At 35.5% G+C, this 18,620-nt stretch overlaps 1 protein-coding gene across 1 annotated transcript in view; it reads left to right on the top strand.

Annotated features, from left to right (window-relative positions):
- LOC145669192 (uncharacterized) overlaps window positions 1–18,620 on the top strand; it is a 49,795-nt gene that overhangs the window by 21,589 nt on the left and 9,586 nt on the right. Inside the window, exons 2-3 of the mRNA XM_081737517.1 lie at window positions 8,898–9,055; window positions 11,699–11,824. Coding sequence (XP_081593643.1) covers window positions 8,898–9,055; window positions 11,699–11,824 — 284 coding nt within the window. The remainder of the gene's footprint in view (window positions 1–8,897; window positions 9,056–11,698; window positions 11,825–18,620) is intronic.

Raw genomic sequence — 18,620 nt, 5'->3', positions numbered from 1 at the left:
ATTTCTTCTATACATAAACTCCCACCACAATGATCTACTATTAACATCTCTGCAATTAATGACACACGTATTGAACCTGCAACATATATATATTATTACGATTCTCAGATCATGCTTCCTGTAGGATCATACTTTTCAAAATTCTATATATTATATTATCAGAAAACATTATGAATATACAACCTTGAGTTCGTCGAATCCCATTGTAAAACATTTAAACGGTATTATAGAATTACCATTTGTAGATATATTGTTAGGTTAATTTATCATAATCAGTTAGAAGTAGAATAGGCCAAATTCAATAAGAATGTTTATAACACCATCAATTTTGAATTTTACTGCTTCAATTTATATCATTAATTATTTCATTTCTCTTCTAGAAGTTTAGGTGGACGATGATGATAGGGAGAGGGAGTCTCCCCCGAATAAATTTATTCTAGCACTTCATTTTTTATTATTTTCTCTCCCTTTCCACAAAATTTATATTTAATTATTTCTAGGTTACCTGGTGTAGTTGTTTTAATCCTCAAATTCCGTGTACAGAAGAATTAAATTTATATTTTTCAATAATACACACCAACTTTTAAATCTTTTAGTTAATACACGTATATATTTTTTTTCGTTTCGAAAAAATTTATTAATTTTCTGTAATTTCAATTTTAACATCTTGAGATGCAGATCAAAAACCAATTGCAATCAAAATTTAAAATTCTGGGATACGGATTAAAATCCAAATTGTAGTTCACGAACATCTAGTAATGCGCTAGGTACAGGTATATTTTAGTGGCGCATTACAGACTCCCGCTTGTCCAAATAAAAATTTTGTCATTAGAGAAAATTTTTCTGAAATTCAATTTCCAAGTTTTCTTTTCCTGAATACGGTTAGATGTTTGTAATCCTCTTCAACTAATCCATTTGTCATTGGTTTCATCTTACATTTTCTTTAAAATTTTCTGTCTTTTAGTTTTCTATCTCTGAATCATATTTACTTAGAAGTATCTGCTTCTCTTCCTCTGCAACATTTGGTGGATATCTACTTAAAACATCAGCAATGAAGTTTTGTTTTCCAGGTACATGTTCAAACTTCAGATCGTATCTCTGTAATTTTAATATAATTCTAGTAGTTCTTGAATCCAAATTTTTTAAAGAAAAAGCATAAGTAGCTGCGTGGTTGTCGCAGTGCACTATTGTCTGTCTTCCTAGAATATAATTGGAAAATCTCTCACACAGGAAGAGAATTGAAAGAAGTTCCAATTGAAAAATTGTCATGGACAATTCATGAATTTTAAGTTTTCGGCTGGCATACGCTATGACAGTTATATCATGATTATCATCTTGGTATTGCCCCAGATATCCAGCTAGATTTTCAGCACAGGCGTCACTGAACAAATGAAATGTTAAGTCAAAATTTGGTTGTCCTAACGCTGGTGGTTCACTTGCCAGTTTTCTTAACACCTCAAAATTTCTCAAATGCTCTTCCAGAAATTTAAATGGTACATCCTTTTTCAGAAGTTGATATAATGGAGCAGTTAACTCTGCATAGTGAGGAATATGGCGATGTCGCCATCCCACAATTCCTAAGAAGGATTTTAATTGTTTTCTTGTCTTCGGAAGTGGGAAACAACGTATAGCTTCATTGGCTCTGGGGTCTACTTTAATTTCTTTACAATTAACAACATGACCTAAGAATAAGATTTCCGTCTGGATGAATTTACATTTCTTGTAATTCAACGAAAAATTTGCATTATCAAAGATACTAAAAACATGATCAAGGTGTTGGAAATGGCTTTCTATGTCACTCGAAAAACATAAAACGTCATCTAAATAGACCACTACAAAAGAACGAGTGTCCATAGTGAAGAATTTATTCATAACAGACTGAAAAATCGCAGGTGAAGATCGTAACCCCATAGGCAGCACACACATGCAAAATTGTCTACCTAGATAGACGAAACTTGTGCATTCATAAGAGTCAGGATGCAAGGCTAAACCATAGTAACCAGCAGTACAGTCAAAAGACGAAAAGAACTTTGCTCCAGACAATCGTGACAAAATCTCAAAGATTGGTTCTACTTGCACTCGTGGTGAGATTACTTTTTGATTCAATCCTCTTAGATCCAAAACAGGCCGCACTCCACCAGAAGATTTCCTAACACAATGCATAGGGTTTCGGTAAGGAGCGCTAGGTACAGGTATATTTTAGTGGCGCATTACACCGGTTTTTTTATTTTCCAGAGTTGGCAACCCTACACCAATTCCATCCTTCTCCATAATCATTTAGTTTCATTAAAACTCTTTGCTAAGCTCAACTTTTTCAAATGTTAAGTTCTTAAGTTAAAGGTAATGAAGAACATCAAAAAGGTAGAAAGCCAGGTACTATCTATAAAATCCAATTAAATAACTGTTGATATATGAGACTAATTAGGTAATTTGGGGTAATCCTGATATGCTAAGCGTCAGACAGCTTCAATTTATCTGCATCGAAATGATTGCACACACTGCAATACTTGATATATAAGCCATCCTCATTACCATAGTACTTATGTACTTGAAACGTTATTGTAATCTGTTCAATTTTCCGCAAACGCTACAGGTACGCAGTGTCGAGTCTCTTCAAGCTTTCTTGGGGAATTCCGACACTTGCTATGGGGACTTCCAACACTTCTTTTAAATAGTCTAGAAATAAAAAGGGAAAAATGCAGCAATACAGATATAAGTGGCATATGTAACAGCACATTCATACATCAGAATTTTGGGTCTAGGAAAATTCGGTGTAAGAAAATTCGGTGTAGGAAAATTCGGTGTAAGAAAACTCAGTGTAGGAAAATTTGGTGTACAGAAAATTCGGTGTATGGAAAACTCGGCGTGGGGAAATTTAGGTGTAAGGTAGATTCGGTGTAATACATATTAAATATTACCACTTACAATAATTTACGACACTTCATATTGTGAAAACGAAAACCATAAAATGTAACGAATAAAACGTTATTACCTAATTCAAGAAAAGCATTTTATTTTTTATTATTATTATTTTTATCTTTTTCATTTTTATTTTTTATTTTAGTTTTTTTTTTGCCTTGAGTCCATACTTCTTTCATGTCTTTTGTGGAGTATTACTATAAACTACTTTTCATCACACAATGAAGCTGACACTTTTTGTCGGAAATAAAACAATTACAACTTTAAGTTCAGAGAATAGTTATAGGAACAACTAAAAACACCTTTCCTATAGTACATCATAGAACATATACAAGGTGATTCTTTTAAAACTCATGGTTTTCATTTGGGTCTAGAATTGCTAACTGAAGTCCGATTTTCATGCGGTTTGTGGGAAATGATCAAGGAACGTTGGGAGATTTATGGAACTATGTTTACTGGTTTAAATTCATTTGGGGTAATATCGGCCACGTCTCTAGAAAAACAGCAAATATTCGCCACTATACCGAATTGGAATTAGGTGAGGTGCGGTGTGGAGATTTGAGTTTCTTCGTTAGATGACAACCTCGCGACGGTCAATAAGAAACAAGAAACTGGGCCGTTGTATTGAGAATTATGCTGTGCTACTGTATCAATATGATCAGGACACAGTTATAATAATGTACTCTTTGGAGCAACGTTATATTATCGTTAAAAGGTTTTTGGAGAACGGGATCTGTTGTAGCTACGCAAAGGGCATTTACACGCAACTTTGCCTCGCGTTCTGCCCCAAACAGGAACATAATATGGTCATTAGTGTACAAATTGCAGGAAACAGGGTCGCTTCTGAGTAAGACAGTGAAGCACTACCGGATGTTGTGGATGATGTCAGTTACCGACTCTTTAAGTCGCCCAAGAAATCTCTCTGTCGTTTGTAACGAGAAGCGGCTATAGCTATTCAACATGTGATTTGTGTGTGTTACCACTAACACTTAATTTGTATTTTCACTAACACTTAATTTGTATTCTTCAATTTCACTTCAAATATCCAATATCTCATTCGAACTGTAACGTACAATGGCGAATATTTGCTGTTTTTCTTGCGGCCTGCTCGATATTACCTCGGATGAATTTAAAACAGTAAACATACTCCCAAAAATCTCCCATCCTTTCTTGATGATTTGCAATAAACCGCATGAAAATCGGACTTCAGTTAGAAATTCTAGAGCCAAATGTAATCCGTGAGTTTTGAAAGAATCACTCTGTATATACATATGCAAGATGCAAAAATATATTGATCAAAAAAATCTTAGTGGAAAGGACAATATAAAGCAGGATGGTTTTATCAGATAATAGTTGTACAAATAGTTGACTTCTCCTCCAATCAGACACTTTAGTTTGTTTGCCTTAAGTTAAGGTAAACAAGTACTGCAACCCTATTGACTCCTTATTGACTACTCCTCCAATCAGAAGTAGATACTTTAGTTCAGGCATTTATTTTTACACCTTTGAGTAACATAAATGTCGTTTTTGAAGAATTTCGATTTAAGTGTTTGCTTATAAAATAGACAAAATCGTCAGACCATTTTTGAAAATCTACAATTTTCAACTTTACCCGTCCAGCAATCTACATTTTTTTTTTTTTTTTTTTTTTGGAAGTAGAAAATTCTAGGAGACATCCTCCAAACTTAAGTTTTAAATTAAATGTCGATTAGTAGCGATGGTCGCTTCGCTAAATCACATGAACGGACATCGAAAAACAAATTTCTCGTCATGTAAGGGCCAAGAAATGTTAAAATCCGTCGAAATCTAGAATTCAAATTATTTCACGATGACATTTTTTTTTAATTTGTTATAGTAGACAGTAAAGGTACGTTCTACACAAAGTTTGAACTTAAAACTAATACGCTCATTTATCCTCAAAGTTGAGTTTTTAATAAAACCTACGGTCTACTACAACGAATCTTTCTTTACACCTAACATTCCCCACACCGAGTTTTCCGTACACAGAATTTTCTGTACACCGAGTTTTCTTACACCGAATTTCCCTACACCGAAATTTCCTACACCGAATTTTCCTGCTCCCCAGAATTTTAGAAGACCTTGAAAACGTGTCCTGGTTTATTCCACAAATTATTCTTTTTATAATACTCTTTCGAAGTCTTAGAAAATGATTCTACTGTATCTTTTGTTGGCCTCTAGCTCTAGAAAATGATAATTCCTGAGCTTTCTCTGTAGTAACTGATGGATATCGGTTTTAGAAGTTATACGTCTAATCATATTCAGCCATTTCCGACTTCTTGCTGAAACGGTGTTCAATTTAGTTTTTATCAGCATAAGAAAAAGTTATCCGACGTAAATCAGTAACGGTGAGACCAAATTCCATGGCGTCAAATTTTAGTATTCGTTTTGTACAAACCCCTTCTCTTACTTTTCTCAGAAAATTGGAAAACCCCTAAAGTTCTTACTAGTGAACCTATCTACTTTGATAACCCTTTCTCGTAACGTATTCCTAGGCACATCAAATCCTCTAGCTGCAGTTGTTAGTGACGTTTCATTACGAGGAGCCTCAAAGGCACTTCATATTTCTTAACGATCAACTGCACTGAACAGTTTTACGTTAATAATTACGTACCATTCTGCTGCAACTATAAATGCAGAACAGTGATAAGTTCATTTGAACCCTTTAACTTTGATACTAATGTAATACGTTGTACGAATTGCAAATTTGTAGAACTGTCGGAACTAGGGCCTACCCAACATTGACTGTCGCGAATACCCCCTTACGACCTGACCACTGTTAGTTAGATATATCCTTATATACGAATAGAAACACTGAAACAGCAACAATCACCCGTCATACTCTAACCTTTAGAGCGCCAACTTACATATGGCGGGCGCATTATTTCTTCTTTTCTCTCTTATCAAGAAAGTGAACGCTTAGCAACGTGAAACTGTATTTCACATTACACCTACTTACCTTATAGACAGGGGATACGGACAAAATCTCGCGGCCGAAACATCGCCGCCCAAAATCTCGCCGGCCAAAACCTCTCGGGACAAAATCTCGCCGGGCCAAAACCTCGCGTGGCCAAAACCTCGCGTGGGCAAAACCTCGCCGCCGAAAACCTCGCGTGGCCAAAACCTCGCGGGACAAAATCTCGCCGGGCCAAAACCTCGCCGGCCAAAACCTCGCGGGCCAAAATCTCGCTGGGCCAAAATCTCGCGTTGCCAAAACCTCACCGGGCCAAAACCTCGCCACCCAAAACATCGCGTGGCCAAAACCTCGCCGCGAATGAAACTTTTCTTTAAAATTTACCCAATGAGTTTCTTAATATTCAATTCCACATTACAAATAATAATAATAATAATAATAATAATAATAATAATAATAATAATAATAATAATAATAATAATAATAATGATAATAATATACAAAACATCGTGTACGTGGGCTTTCTCAGGTTATTCCCGTTTCTTCCCACTTTCTTTATTCGATCATTTCCTTCATCCTGGTCATCTACGTCTCCTTTAACCTACAGGACATAATCAAGGGACGTTGTAAAAACTCATATATTATTTCATACTTTCATAAATATTATTAGATTTTTGTTAAAATTTTAAGTTTTTGGATGTTCCAAAGTTCACGAAACTAACCCCGTTAGTTGTCATTACTTTCCTTATGCAGACTTTTTCCCCCTATAACCAGTTTAAAAACATCCTGTCGCCCTACCTTCACATTGAAATCCTCTAATACAGAAATAGAATTTTCATATGGTATCGTGGGACTTGGTCAACTACCCGTGATACTTCTTCTGAAACAGCGTCTTTTATACCGTCATCCTTATCATCTGTTGGAACATTTACATTTTGGTCAGGCGAGATTTTGGGTATGGCGATATTTTGGGGCGCGAGGTTTTGGGTGGCGAGGTTTTGGCCAGGCGAGGTTTTGGCCCCGCGAGATTTTGGCCCGCGACGTTTTGGGCGGCGAGGTTTTGGCCAGGCAGGGTTTCGGCCAGGCGAGATTTTGTCCCGCGAGGTTTTGGCCAGGCGAGGTTTCGGCCCGGCGAGATTTTGGGCCGCGAGGTTTTGGGAGGCGAGGTTTTGGCCAGGCGAGATTTTGGTCCGCGAGGTTGTCGCCGCGAGGTTTTGTACCCAAACCTATAGACAGACATTTAGAGGTGAAATTTAGTGTCTTAGAATCGCATCTACTTATAAAAATTTGTAGTCAGTGGGAAATCTACAAATTTCAGGAAAATACTTGAAATGAAATTTCGGGAGAAAGTCACATTTTTGATTTTGAAAAAAAAAAAATAGGTCTCCGAGATACAGGGACTTAAAATAAGGAACACTTTATACCTAGGTAGTTATGCACTTACTTTTTTGCGAATTGTCAGAATTAATTAATAGGCCAACATTCACAAAAGGTGAGTGTCAGAGAGTAGGTTATTGAGTACTAATGACTAATAAAAGTGGAATTTTTAAAATATCGTACGAATTTTATTGTTTTAGAAAAAAAAAAAAAAAACAAGACACTTGGACTCTTAAGTTTTAAAAATTCGAACGCCTTTAGAGTTTATAAATTATTTCATAGCTCATTTTGTGCCTTCTTCACGCCTCTCAGGGGGAGTCCCTCAGTTTGGGAATCACTGGTCTATTGGATCTGTTTAAAGAAAAGAATATATGAGATTTTGAGATATCTCTCTTGTAAATACCAAACGATGAATACTCATTGAAAAACTTAAAAGTTGGCATACATCCCTGGAAGAAACATTGCTTAGACTAAATTCAAACAATATCACAATAAAAAAATCACTACTTGACATATTTTGTACGTATGCTATATTATTTTTAAAAAATATTATTGAAGTAGAATATTCCGTGCTACATTTATAATACCAATAAGTCACATATCTAATCCACAATTTGCCCTTAGAACCAGTAGGGAAATGTTTGGGTGCAATATTTTTCGAAAAATAATGGATGTCTTCGACAATCTTGAGACATTGCATTGTTTTTTTTTTTGTCAATAATTTTGCTGTAGTACATACATACCAAAGCCAATTCCAAATAAAATTGAGAGTGTAATGTACTAACGACAACAAAGTACAATTATTTAAGTTTCGGATTCGTATTTAATAAGTGGTACTCTTTTATGTGTGTAATTTTATTTTAATTCGTTTCACATTGAAAAATTAAATAAAAAAAACTAAATAAAAATAAAATATGTAAAATTGCCTTGATCATTTAAAGTTACATTTTGTGTAAGCAGGAATATTCTTTTAGTAGCATCTTGTTTGTGAAATGTTCAAGAAATAGCACACAAGATTATTGCAGTTTTTGGCTTTAACTTACGAGTTGAGTTGAGTTGTTAATGAGTTGAGCCAATAAACATGGTGTGAATGAATGTCGTTAAACTGGAAAGTATAGCCACATGATTTTGCTGCATTGAACGTTCTTTTTAATTATACGAATCAAAACTATTAAAATATTATTCATCTTTATTAGCGGCAACTTCTGGCGGCATTTTCAATCATCATATTATTCTTCTGTACACGAATCTAACGAAATTTTGATTTCGTTGGCTACATTGGTTGCTGCATTAGACTTGGTTTGAAGGCGCGTGATTTGATCCAGTGTTTCTTCCAGACCTGTCTTTTGGGGGGCACTGCCCCCCAGAGCTCTGAGAGTGCCCCCCGGAGAAGATCAAAATAATACGTCTATAATATAATAATAAATAGAATTGTATCAGCAGTGCCTCCCCAGAATACCAAGTGTGTCCTTCCCCCCGGAAGATTGTTTCTGAAAGAAACACTGATTTAAACAACGGTGGAAGAACTTTAGAAAAGTCTTCAGTCACAATGACAAACAATAAATCTAACATAGAATTATTATTATTATTATTATTATTATGCAAGTATGCAAGATGATTTATGTTCTTTACATATATTTACTGTTTTTCTATCTTCTATTTTACATAGCTTTATCCGCTGCAATTAAGACACTTGAGCGCAGCGAGAGAAACGTTACCGATATTCTGAGGGTGCGTTGGAGACAGCTTGACGAAGAGAGGGAACGGAATTTGCCCTACTACCGGTGGGTGGGAAACCATCGGAGATGGATGAAGACAAGGCGGCAAGTAAGTTTAAATTTTAATCTTTCTAAAACTTTTCGAGGTAAAAAAAAAAAAAAAAAAAGTTAACCTGCATACTAAATACATAACGGGGACTCAGTGGTAAATGATAGAAATCCTTGGTTCAATCCCAGGCCTTGAGAGTTTGTGATGGATGAGATTGTGTCCATCGGTTTTCTCGGTTCCTCATACACTTCCATTTCAACCAATTCTTGCGTAGGTAATAAATCAGTTTCATTGGATGCACTGAAATTGCGCAAACTTTCACTACCTTATGTGTTGGCACAAATAAAGCCTTAATGAGCAGGTAACAAAATTGGAAATTGCGCAAAACATTGTTGTACAACGTTGCCATCATTACGATAAGCTTTTCTGTGTCATGTTTATCTGTAAGATAGCCTGTAAGACTAAAACTGTAAGAAAATAATCATTGGATAACTGTAAGGAAAACAATCTTATTGGCCTATAAAATAAATTTTAAAAATTCTAGAGGTTCCATTTAAATATTGCGGACAGGCGTTCGACCAATCAGAGATAAGGATTTGTCTACATTTTCCAGTTTTGGCCAATTACAAACAAACATTTGTTTACACATTTCAGGTGTGTCTATCACGTATCTTAGTAACCGTTCTTTCCTTTTATAAATGATCCTTATATTTATATTTGCATCTTATTTACTGTTCTTAGGTGCTGTTAGAAAGATTTGTTAAACATTATTATCGTATAAATCGTTATAGGAATGAGTAGTTAGTGTGCTGGTTGTGGATATAATAAGACAATAATATAACAAGCCAAATTTGCGGAATTTCAGCACTTTCTGCTCCTTGTTAGTAAGTCATGGATCACAGAAATTATCAATGATCTAATCCATAGAAAAATTTGGGCAATGTCGTTGAACCGCTTTCATTAGTCATTTGTTTCCTTTTAACCGAAAGAGCATAAGCGTGGGTCGTTAAATTTTATTTATTCATTTTATTAAGTATATAACAAGTTCAACCCGATCACCAGAGCTAGTGAAGTAATCTACCTCTATCATAAATAGAAATTATAAGGGAAGAATAATAGGAGAATAATTGGTTTTACAATTATTCATTCATATATATATATATATAGATAGATAGATAGATAGTAGATAGATATATAGATATAGATAGATAGATGTAGATATATAGATATATATATACGAGTATATATATCAAAGAGAAGCACCAAATCGATATTGACAAAGTGTACAAGGAATTTAAGTCCGATGTTGGTCATTTCAGACGTATTTCATATTTAAGATCTCTATTTGAATCTCTTTTCAGTGCTTGAAAGGTTCATGAACAGATATTGTCAAGGACTCATATGAGTTTTTTTTTTTTAACTTTTTCATGTATTTAAACACAGCTTACGATTAAACGTTATATCTCTTTTTCGCATATTTTTGGTAATTGGATTTGAGTTCTTTGTGCTCTGAACGTCCCATATATCAAAATACAGTAGTCACGGAATCTAGGCCTAATGTGGAAAGAAGGGTGGTCGAATTTGTGAAAATGCCGAGTTATCGGGAATGGGGTTAAAAGATAATAACTACTAGTATTTCATCAGAAAATACAGTACTGTACTCGTATGTGCTATTTTCTTCAGAATACAATAGAAAATAAACTGCCCAATTAACCTTAAACAAAGAAAAAGTACGTACATGAAGAAGGCATAGAGCCTTTATTATATATTCCACATGAAAATGAAAATTAATGATAACCTGATAAGACAGACTTAAGAGTCTTCATCCCGCTGAAATTATAATACCGCTAATTTTGCAGTAATTATGTGATATCGTCAAATAGATAAAAAATAATTGAAATATGGAACAAGAGCGCCCTAGACAATATTATTTTGCCTGAGGTACCGTTATCACAAGTCACCTAGTGGCTTTCCGTTTTCAGTTGTTTAGAAACGCGAAAATAAATGCCGATTTTCAAAATGGCTCGAAATCGAAAGCAGATAAGTGAGTCGTGATAACGGTTTCTCATGTAAAATATTATTGTCTAGGGCGCTCTTGTTCCACATTTCGATTATCTTTTATCTATTTGAAGATGTCGCATAATTACTGTAAAATTAGCGGTATTTTAATTTCGCCGGGATGAAGACTCTTAAGAAAAATACCCGGCAATGACCCTGAACGGGTCTGCGAGTGGGTATTTTTTTCGCCCTGCCAGGATGTGGAAGAGTTATCCGGGCTGCTGGGTTATCGACTGCCGAGTTATCCTGGCTGCTGGGTTATCGACTGCCGAGTTATCCTGGCTGCTGGGTTATCGACTGCCGAGTTTTAGGGACTCTACTGTATTAAAAATACGTCGAAATATGTAAAATATTTACAAATCATAAAGTTCAAATTACCGAAATATGAATTTTAAAAAATCGAACTATCGATTAGAAATGTTTTGTGGAAGTTAAGTTCAACCCGAACTTAACTTGCACAGTTGTCCACGGAAGACATACAAGCGTCACTTCTCCACAGTAAAGAATAATACATCAAAATAAACTATAATAATAATAATAATAATAATAATAATAATAATAATAATAATAATAATAATAATTTAAGAATAATGTAGAATGTTAAAGATAATAATTTCTTGTTTCGTTTCATGTATGCGTCTATAGATAGACTTGGAAATGTCTATTCAAAAACTAAACCGTCTCCAACATCAATTATTGGAGGAATTAGGCGAGAAAATAGATGAATTGCACGGGACAAGGGTTGAATTACTCACAATATCCCCTTTCCAGGTATGTATATTTGATTTTGAATTTTATTTCACTTATTAATTAACTGTTTATTACAGTCGTTTTCAACTGGCAGATGTATCACGTGGAAGCATTATTTTGTAATCTGAGAAGCACAATGATGAAAGGAAGGTAGGGGATGACGTAGGAGAGCAATTTTTGGCAATATAGAGTAACGATGTAGTGTAAGAGGTTTCAGCTGCTCTTCCCGCTGAAATTATATCACGTGACTGGAGACAGTGGCGCCGCCACTCAAAGCAGTTCGGGTAGCATGAACTGAAAACAAGAATTTAATCGAATCATTCAGAGCACGTGGGTTTGAACAGAGAACGCATGCCCATAGAGTAAGAGGCAATGTAGACGTAAGCATGGATCCACGGCTGCAAAACCATCAACTATGCTATGACTGTTTTTCTGTGTTTGTCTTCACTCTTCACACTTTCTTTTGATAATGACATGGTACTAGGGATGCGCACGAGTCGAGTCGAGTCGAGATTTAAGCCTGTCTCGACTCGTCTCGAGAAAATGTTGTTTCGAGTCGTGACTCGACTCGAAAATATGTTTGTCTTTACTCGACAGTTTCTGTCTTCACTCGACTCGAACTCAAGACGAGACGTCTCGAAATTCGAGTCGAGACAAAATATACAATTTAAAATATACGCACACATCAGTCAGAACATTATGACTACCTGCCTAATTGTCAGTATATCTACCTTTAGCACGGATAACAACATCGACGCGACTTGGAACGGAGGATCCTTGGTAGGTCACTGGAGAGAGTTGGCACCACATATGTACACACAGGTCACCTAGTTCCGTAAATTCCGGGGAGGAGGCGATGCGCTCTGACGTCACGTTCAATCACATCCCAGATGTGTTCGATTGGGTTCAGTTCCGGCGAGTTGGGGGGCCAACACATTACTTGAAACTCGTCCCTGTGTTCCTCGAACCACTCCATCACACTCCTGGCCTTGTGACATAATGCATTATCTTGTCGAAAAATGTCACTACCGTTGGGAAACATGGTCGTCATGAAGAAGTGTACGTAGTCTGCAAGCAGTGTGAGATACGCCTCGGCCGTCGTGGTATCTTCCGTAACTCATGATATGATGCAACACATTAAAGCCTCAAAATAGTTGGGGAAGCGAATAATCCAGAAGTTATGTAACCCTATTGCGTTCACGGGAACGAAAACACAATGATTATAACTATACTAAATTACTATAGACTGCCAATTGCTTATTCGGAGAATTTTTGAAGTTCACTTTATCGCAATAATTTTATACAAACTAGATATAGGCTACGGATAATAGTTTTATACAAACTAGATAATCTATTATTATTATTATTATTATTATTATTATTATTATTATTATTATTATTATTATTATTATTATTATTATTATTATTATTATTATTATTATTATATTTGAAGTACAATCAAATATCATGACATTACTTTTTAGTTTAATTAATTGAATGGAGCTGAAAATTAAATCTTGATCTCGAAAGATTAACTATTAAAATTTATGCGTTCTGTACCTTTCTAAAGTAATAAATGCTGGAATTGGTTTCAAGGCTGTTATTGAGTGAATACTTTCTTCAAAATAATATTAAAAATTATAGAAAGATTTTCGAGACAATCGAGTCGAGTCGAGATTTTTACGAGCAGTCTCGACTCGTCTCGAATTTTACGAAGTTTGTCTGGACTTGTATTTCGCCTCGAATTTTACGAAGTGTGTCTCGACTCGAATTCAAGTCGAGTCGAGTCGAGATTCGAGACATGTCTCGACTTGCGCGCATCCCTACATGGTACCTGCCAAGTTCCTCCTCTCAAATTACGACGTCCCATTGCATTTAACTTTAAATGACTTGCTTAGTACTTAGTTACAGAACTTTTCTTTTCAGATGCTTTCGTAGTACGATATTTTTAAACTTCGTTACTAAAGAATACATACAACCCTTTGTGTCCAAATAGTTAACTCCTGTGCGGTCGGATAAAAACCTAGGTAGAGAAATGACTCCTGCCTCATATAACTTCGGTCATGAAAAAGGGTAATTAAACTCCAATCAAGTAATCGGTGTTATAATCGCTGTGAGTCGTGAAACTTGACCTAGGTCTAGCAATTTCAGCATCCGATAGAACGCGAGGATATGACCCGATCCAGGGCCCGATCGTCATTCACCATCCAGGGAATTTTCCCAGTATCGTCTCCAATGATTCCTACCTTTTGGGGGAAATCCCATTTTGTGGGATTTTTGACATTAATTATTCTAATTGGGTAAAGGGAATTTTCGTCGAAATTTGCAACATATATTGTATTTTTAGTTATATGTATAATCCACGCTAACAAAAATTCTGTACGAGCGGGAAGTAAACACAATGAGCCCTCAATAAGCGTGACAATGTTGTCAACTTTTAGTCTAAAGTATTTTCTTTCTAATCAGGAAAGTCCATACTAGTGAGGAGTGAGTTAAACATACGTGATTCTTAAAAATCAAGTATCAACAAAATAAATTTGTGCTCTGCTATTTTTTTTAAAAAAGAAGAAAACCAAAACAATGAGTGAATAAAACAAAAGAAGTAGAGATCAAACGAGAAACAATCAATTTTCGAACGTTCCAGAGGTATGCATGGAGAACAAAACTTTTCTAGTGTCAATCGGTTCAGTATAAGGTGATGGTATGTACAAAGGTGTGATGGAGTCACTGGATTTCTGACAATATAACAAAATATACTTATTTTCGGGTAATAAAAACAGTCATTGAAAAACTATTTTATAAACGTGGAAGATTGAAATTTATTGATAATTCACCCAGAAATTGAAAAAAGTAACACAGTACATAGTCTACATAAGTTTTATTTTTATATTTATTATATTATTATTATTATTATTATTATTATTATTATTATTATTATTATTATTATTATTATTATTATTATTATTATTATTATTATAGTACGTGAGAAATTAAAATGCAAAATGGAAGTTTTTGCCTCTTGAGATGGGATTTTATAGCGTTTCAGGTTGGCATCACTGATAGTCTCTCGCGCTATACAGAGAACATCTGAGGGTGCAATGGTATCAGATTGTCGCTAAGTTTCATTTTATTGTTGTCGTTATTTTATATTTTTGCTATTATTATTGTTAACGTTTAATTCGCATAATTGTTAGTAAAATGAAATGAAAATGAAATCTTTGAATTGTACGTCCCACGATTATGCCGATTAGGCTAAAGCAGACGGTGATGATGAGAAATGAATGAAATGGTGGAATGAAGAAAGTGGGAGGAAATGGGAAAATCCCGAGAAAACCCACGAGCACGGTGTTTGTCCGCCACAAAGTCCACATGGCGTGAGCTGGGATCGAACTAGGGACCCCAACTACCGGAGGTGAACGCTCTACCACCGAATCCCCGCGCCCCCGCATAATTGTTAGTGTTTGTGTTATAGTTCTTTAGATGATTTTGGCCCGCTATACTGAAACAATACAGTTTAAATTGCAATGAATTCGTCGGAACATAATATTTCTGTAGAAATTATGCGTCATCAAAGAGTGGCACACCAAAATAGGCGCGAGACTAAAAAATGCATTATAAACTATTTTCGCCATTGTTTGGTTGCCCTCAAAGGAAGAAAAGAAGGATCGTTACTCAAATTGTGTCATTGAAATTTGAGAAGAAATAGGTTGAAACATTTGAACCATAAACACTAAAAAATCATGTTACATATAAGTTTCACGAAAATATCAGTAAGTAAATAAATTAAACTATGGCTTTTCAATTCGTGTTTTATTTAATTTAGCTTTCGTTTCAAAGGCTACTTACTGTCTTTAGCATCAAAGTTATAAAACTATTCTTTCGAGGAGATTGTAACTCCATGATATAGACAGTAGTAATTCTGATACCTTTGATGGAGCTGTACTCTCTGTTTAAACAAAGGCTATAACTTTGATTATAAACGGTGTAAGTCACCTTTCAAACGTCAATGAAAAATAAAACACGAATGGAATACCAGAAGTTTCATTTATTTAACTGAACTGTTCTTTAAAGTTATATAACACTTCACACAAAGTCAGCATGATGGAACTGAGATCCAAAAATTAAATAAGCTTAAAAGTAATATTGATTTTTTCAGGATGGGACGAGATGCATAATGGGCTGTGGAAGAGATGGGGACATTCCCGTAGTCAGCCCAAAAATTTAGGGGGGGGGGGCGGTAGAAGTTAGGGGGGGCCCGACCCAATCATATTATACTTCATCACCATATTATAGTTCATTTGCAAGCCTACCGTGAAATTTTATGGGGGCCAGCCAAAATTTAGGGGGGGGGCGGCCCCCTCTTTCCCCCCGTGGATACGGGCCTGGATGGGGACCCTTGATTTAATAGTATTTTCTATGATCTACAACGCTACGAAGCTAAAATTTTAACGTTGTGTTTCACCTTGCCTAGAGTTGTGAAAAAAATTAAACCCTGCTGATTCTCCAATACCTGAATTTGTATATATATTTGTTCTTTCCAGCGCTGTCACATTTCCTTGTAAAAAGTAATATTAGTGAACTATAAGAGCTAGTTTAAAAAAAAAAAAAGTGAACATGTAGTATTCGGGTAGATTAACATCTGGAGAAATTTTGAACTGCATAAGACAAATAGTTTTCACAATACTTTGGAAAGAAGTTCACCATGTTATTATATAGGGATTAATGATCTCAGCTGAAAACGTTAGACACGGCCTTAAGTTCATCATTATATAAATGAGGAACGAATTGATAGGGAAAGTTTAGTCAAAAAGCGTCATCAAATTACAAATCAAAATGCTTTATCGCATTTAATTTCATAGTTTTACAAGAACTTTCATATTAATTAAGTTACTTTTAGTCTATCGTATAAATTAATATAGTTCAATTACAATTTTATTCTTTCCACGGATTAGACCAGGGAAAATGATAAAATTTTAAAATTCAGAACTGAATTTCGAACCCCATAACCAATGATACAAGTAATTAATTATGGGCTAAATTGTAATTATAGTGTGAGTACAAAATAAAGAAATATCCTACACTGATAATATTTGACCAGAAATTAATTCTACCAGAACACGGTGGCTTAGTGATAGAGTACTCCCCTCTCCGGATATGGTCGCTAGTTCGATCCTAGCTAAGTGGGCTTTGTGATGGACAAACACCGTGTGGGTAGGTTCCTCAGAGTTTTCCCGCTTTCGTTATACCGCTATTATAATCTCATCATCACCGTTTCCCTTAACCTCGGCGCATACTCGTGGGACGTTAAAATTAAAACTAAATTTAGAAAATAAATTAATCCTATCACTGAAGTGTAATCCATAGTTCCAGTTTGCATAAAAATAGAATGCGGAAGAAAGAAAATCCCTATTTGAAAAGCTAATAAATTCAAAACCATAAAAGATACGGCAATTATTTATTATTATTTCTGGAAAGTACACAAAATGACATTTTAAATAAACGTATTTTGAACAAACCGTCACTGAAATGTTGACCTTCATTATTGACACACTGATGTAGACTCTCTCCGTAGGCGTCCCTGAATTCGAAAATCATTTCACGTGTTGTATTGGCTTCTTTAGCGTATGGCTATTTGAGAATGCGTTTTCGAAGCGTTACTCCCTGCAGTGAACGCGACTTAGGTGCCTTCTCGGTAATTTTACTTTCGACAGAGTTATAAATCATACTGTGAGCCAGTCAGGGTTTCTAGGTCGTTTTGGCTAGGTCCAGGTCTATAATAGCGAGTTCCAATACTCTGCACAAAGCATCTTCCAAGCAGCTGTTTCTTTCTAAAATCTCCGTGCCTGGCAACACGTCCTTCCTTTTTGTCCTTCCTTTAGACATCTTTTAAACAGCAGGCGCTCAATTGTTCCGAAACACACTAAATACGTTTTCTCCGCGTTTTTATTGCCTTTCGCGTTTGTGATTAGCCATCCACATTTAAATACATGGTCAACGTATTCCAAGCATACGCTTGAGCCATACAAACGCTTTGCGAACGTTATGAATAACCAATGTGTTAGAGTTCCCAAAGTTTAGAGATGTCGTTTATAGAGCTCTTTGCATTCAGATAGCCCGACAGAAAAAATATCACAGTCCAGGAAATCTGGTCTCCTTTAGCATAAACGTGGGACGTAAAACTCAAACTCAGGAAATCTGGCGAGCGCTGATCCAAAGATGGCGTGGCTTAACAAAAACTTGACCCACTGTCCATGGTGACCCACGACCCATTGGATACGACCCACTATGACTCACTCCGACTCACCATCAACCTTGACTCACTCTGACGCGCCATCCTCCAAAACTCTTCGTCATCAACTCTGACCCATGATCCACGCCCTCCTTAAAACTGACTAAAAAATTTATACTTGTAGTAAAAAAAAAAAAAAGTGCAATTATCTTTAAACGAAGTTTGAATTTCTAAGGTTAATCACTGAAGCGCCGTTCTATTACAATAACGGTGGATCTGTCCTTTATGACATAAAATGCTAAAGTGTTGGTCATAGGTCATATTACGATGCATTTCAATTTAAACATCATATATAATTATTTCCTTGTTGAATTATATATACTTTTCAGTGGAAAATAGAATGAAATTTGGAAATCTCAAATCAAGGCAAAGAGGTCAACGTAAAGAAAAAAATATTCCATTTAATTAAGCATAGACATATAGCCAGTGGATCAGAGTGGATCATGGTGAGTTGCAGTGGGTCACGTCCTGTTGACACACTCACAAATCTTAAACCCACTCTATTTATGCTCGGGGCTGGCAGCATAC

This window comes from Thermobia domestica, chromosome 13, assembly GCF_964235325.1.
Source record: "Thermobia domestica chromosome 13, izTheDome1.hap1.1, whole genome shotgun sequence".
Lineage (NCBI taxonomy): Eukaryota > Metazoa > Arthropoda > Insecta > Zygentoma > Lepismatidae > Thermobia > Thermobia domestica.
Note: the sequence above shows the minus strand (reverse complement) of the source record. Positions and strands in the feature narration are given on the sequence as shown.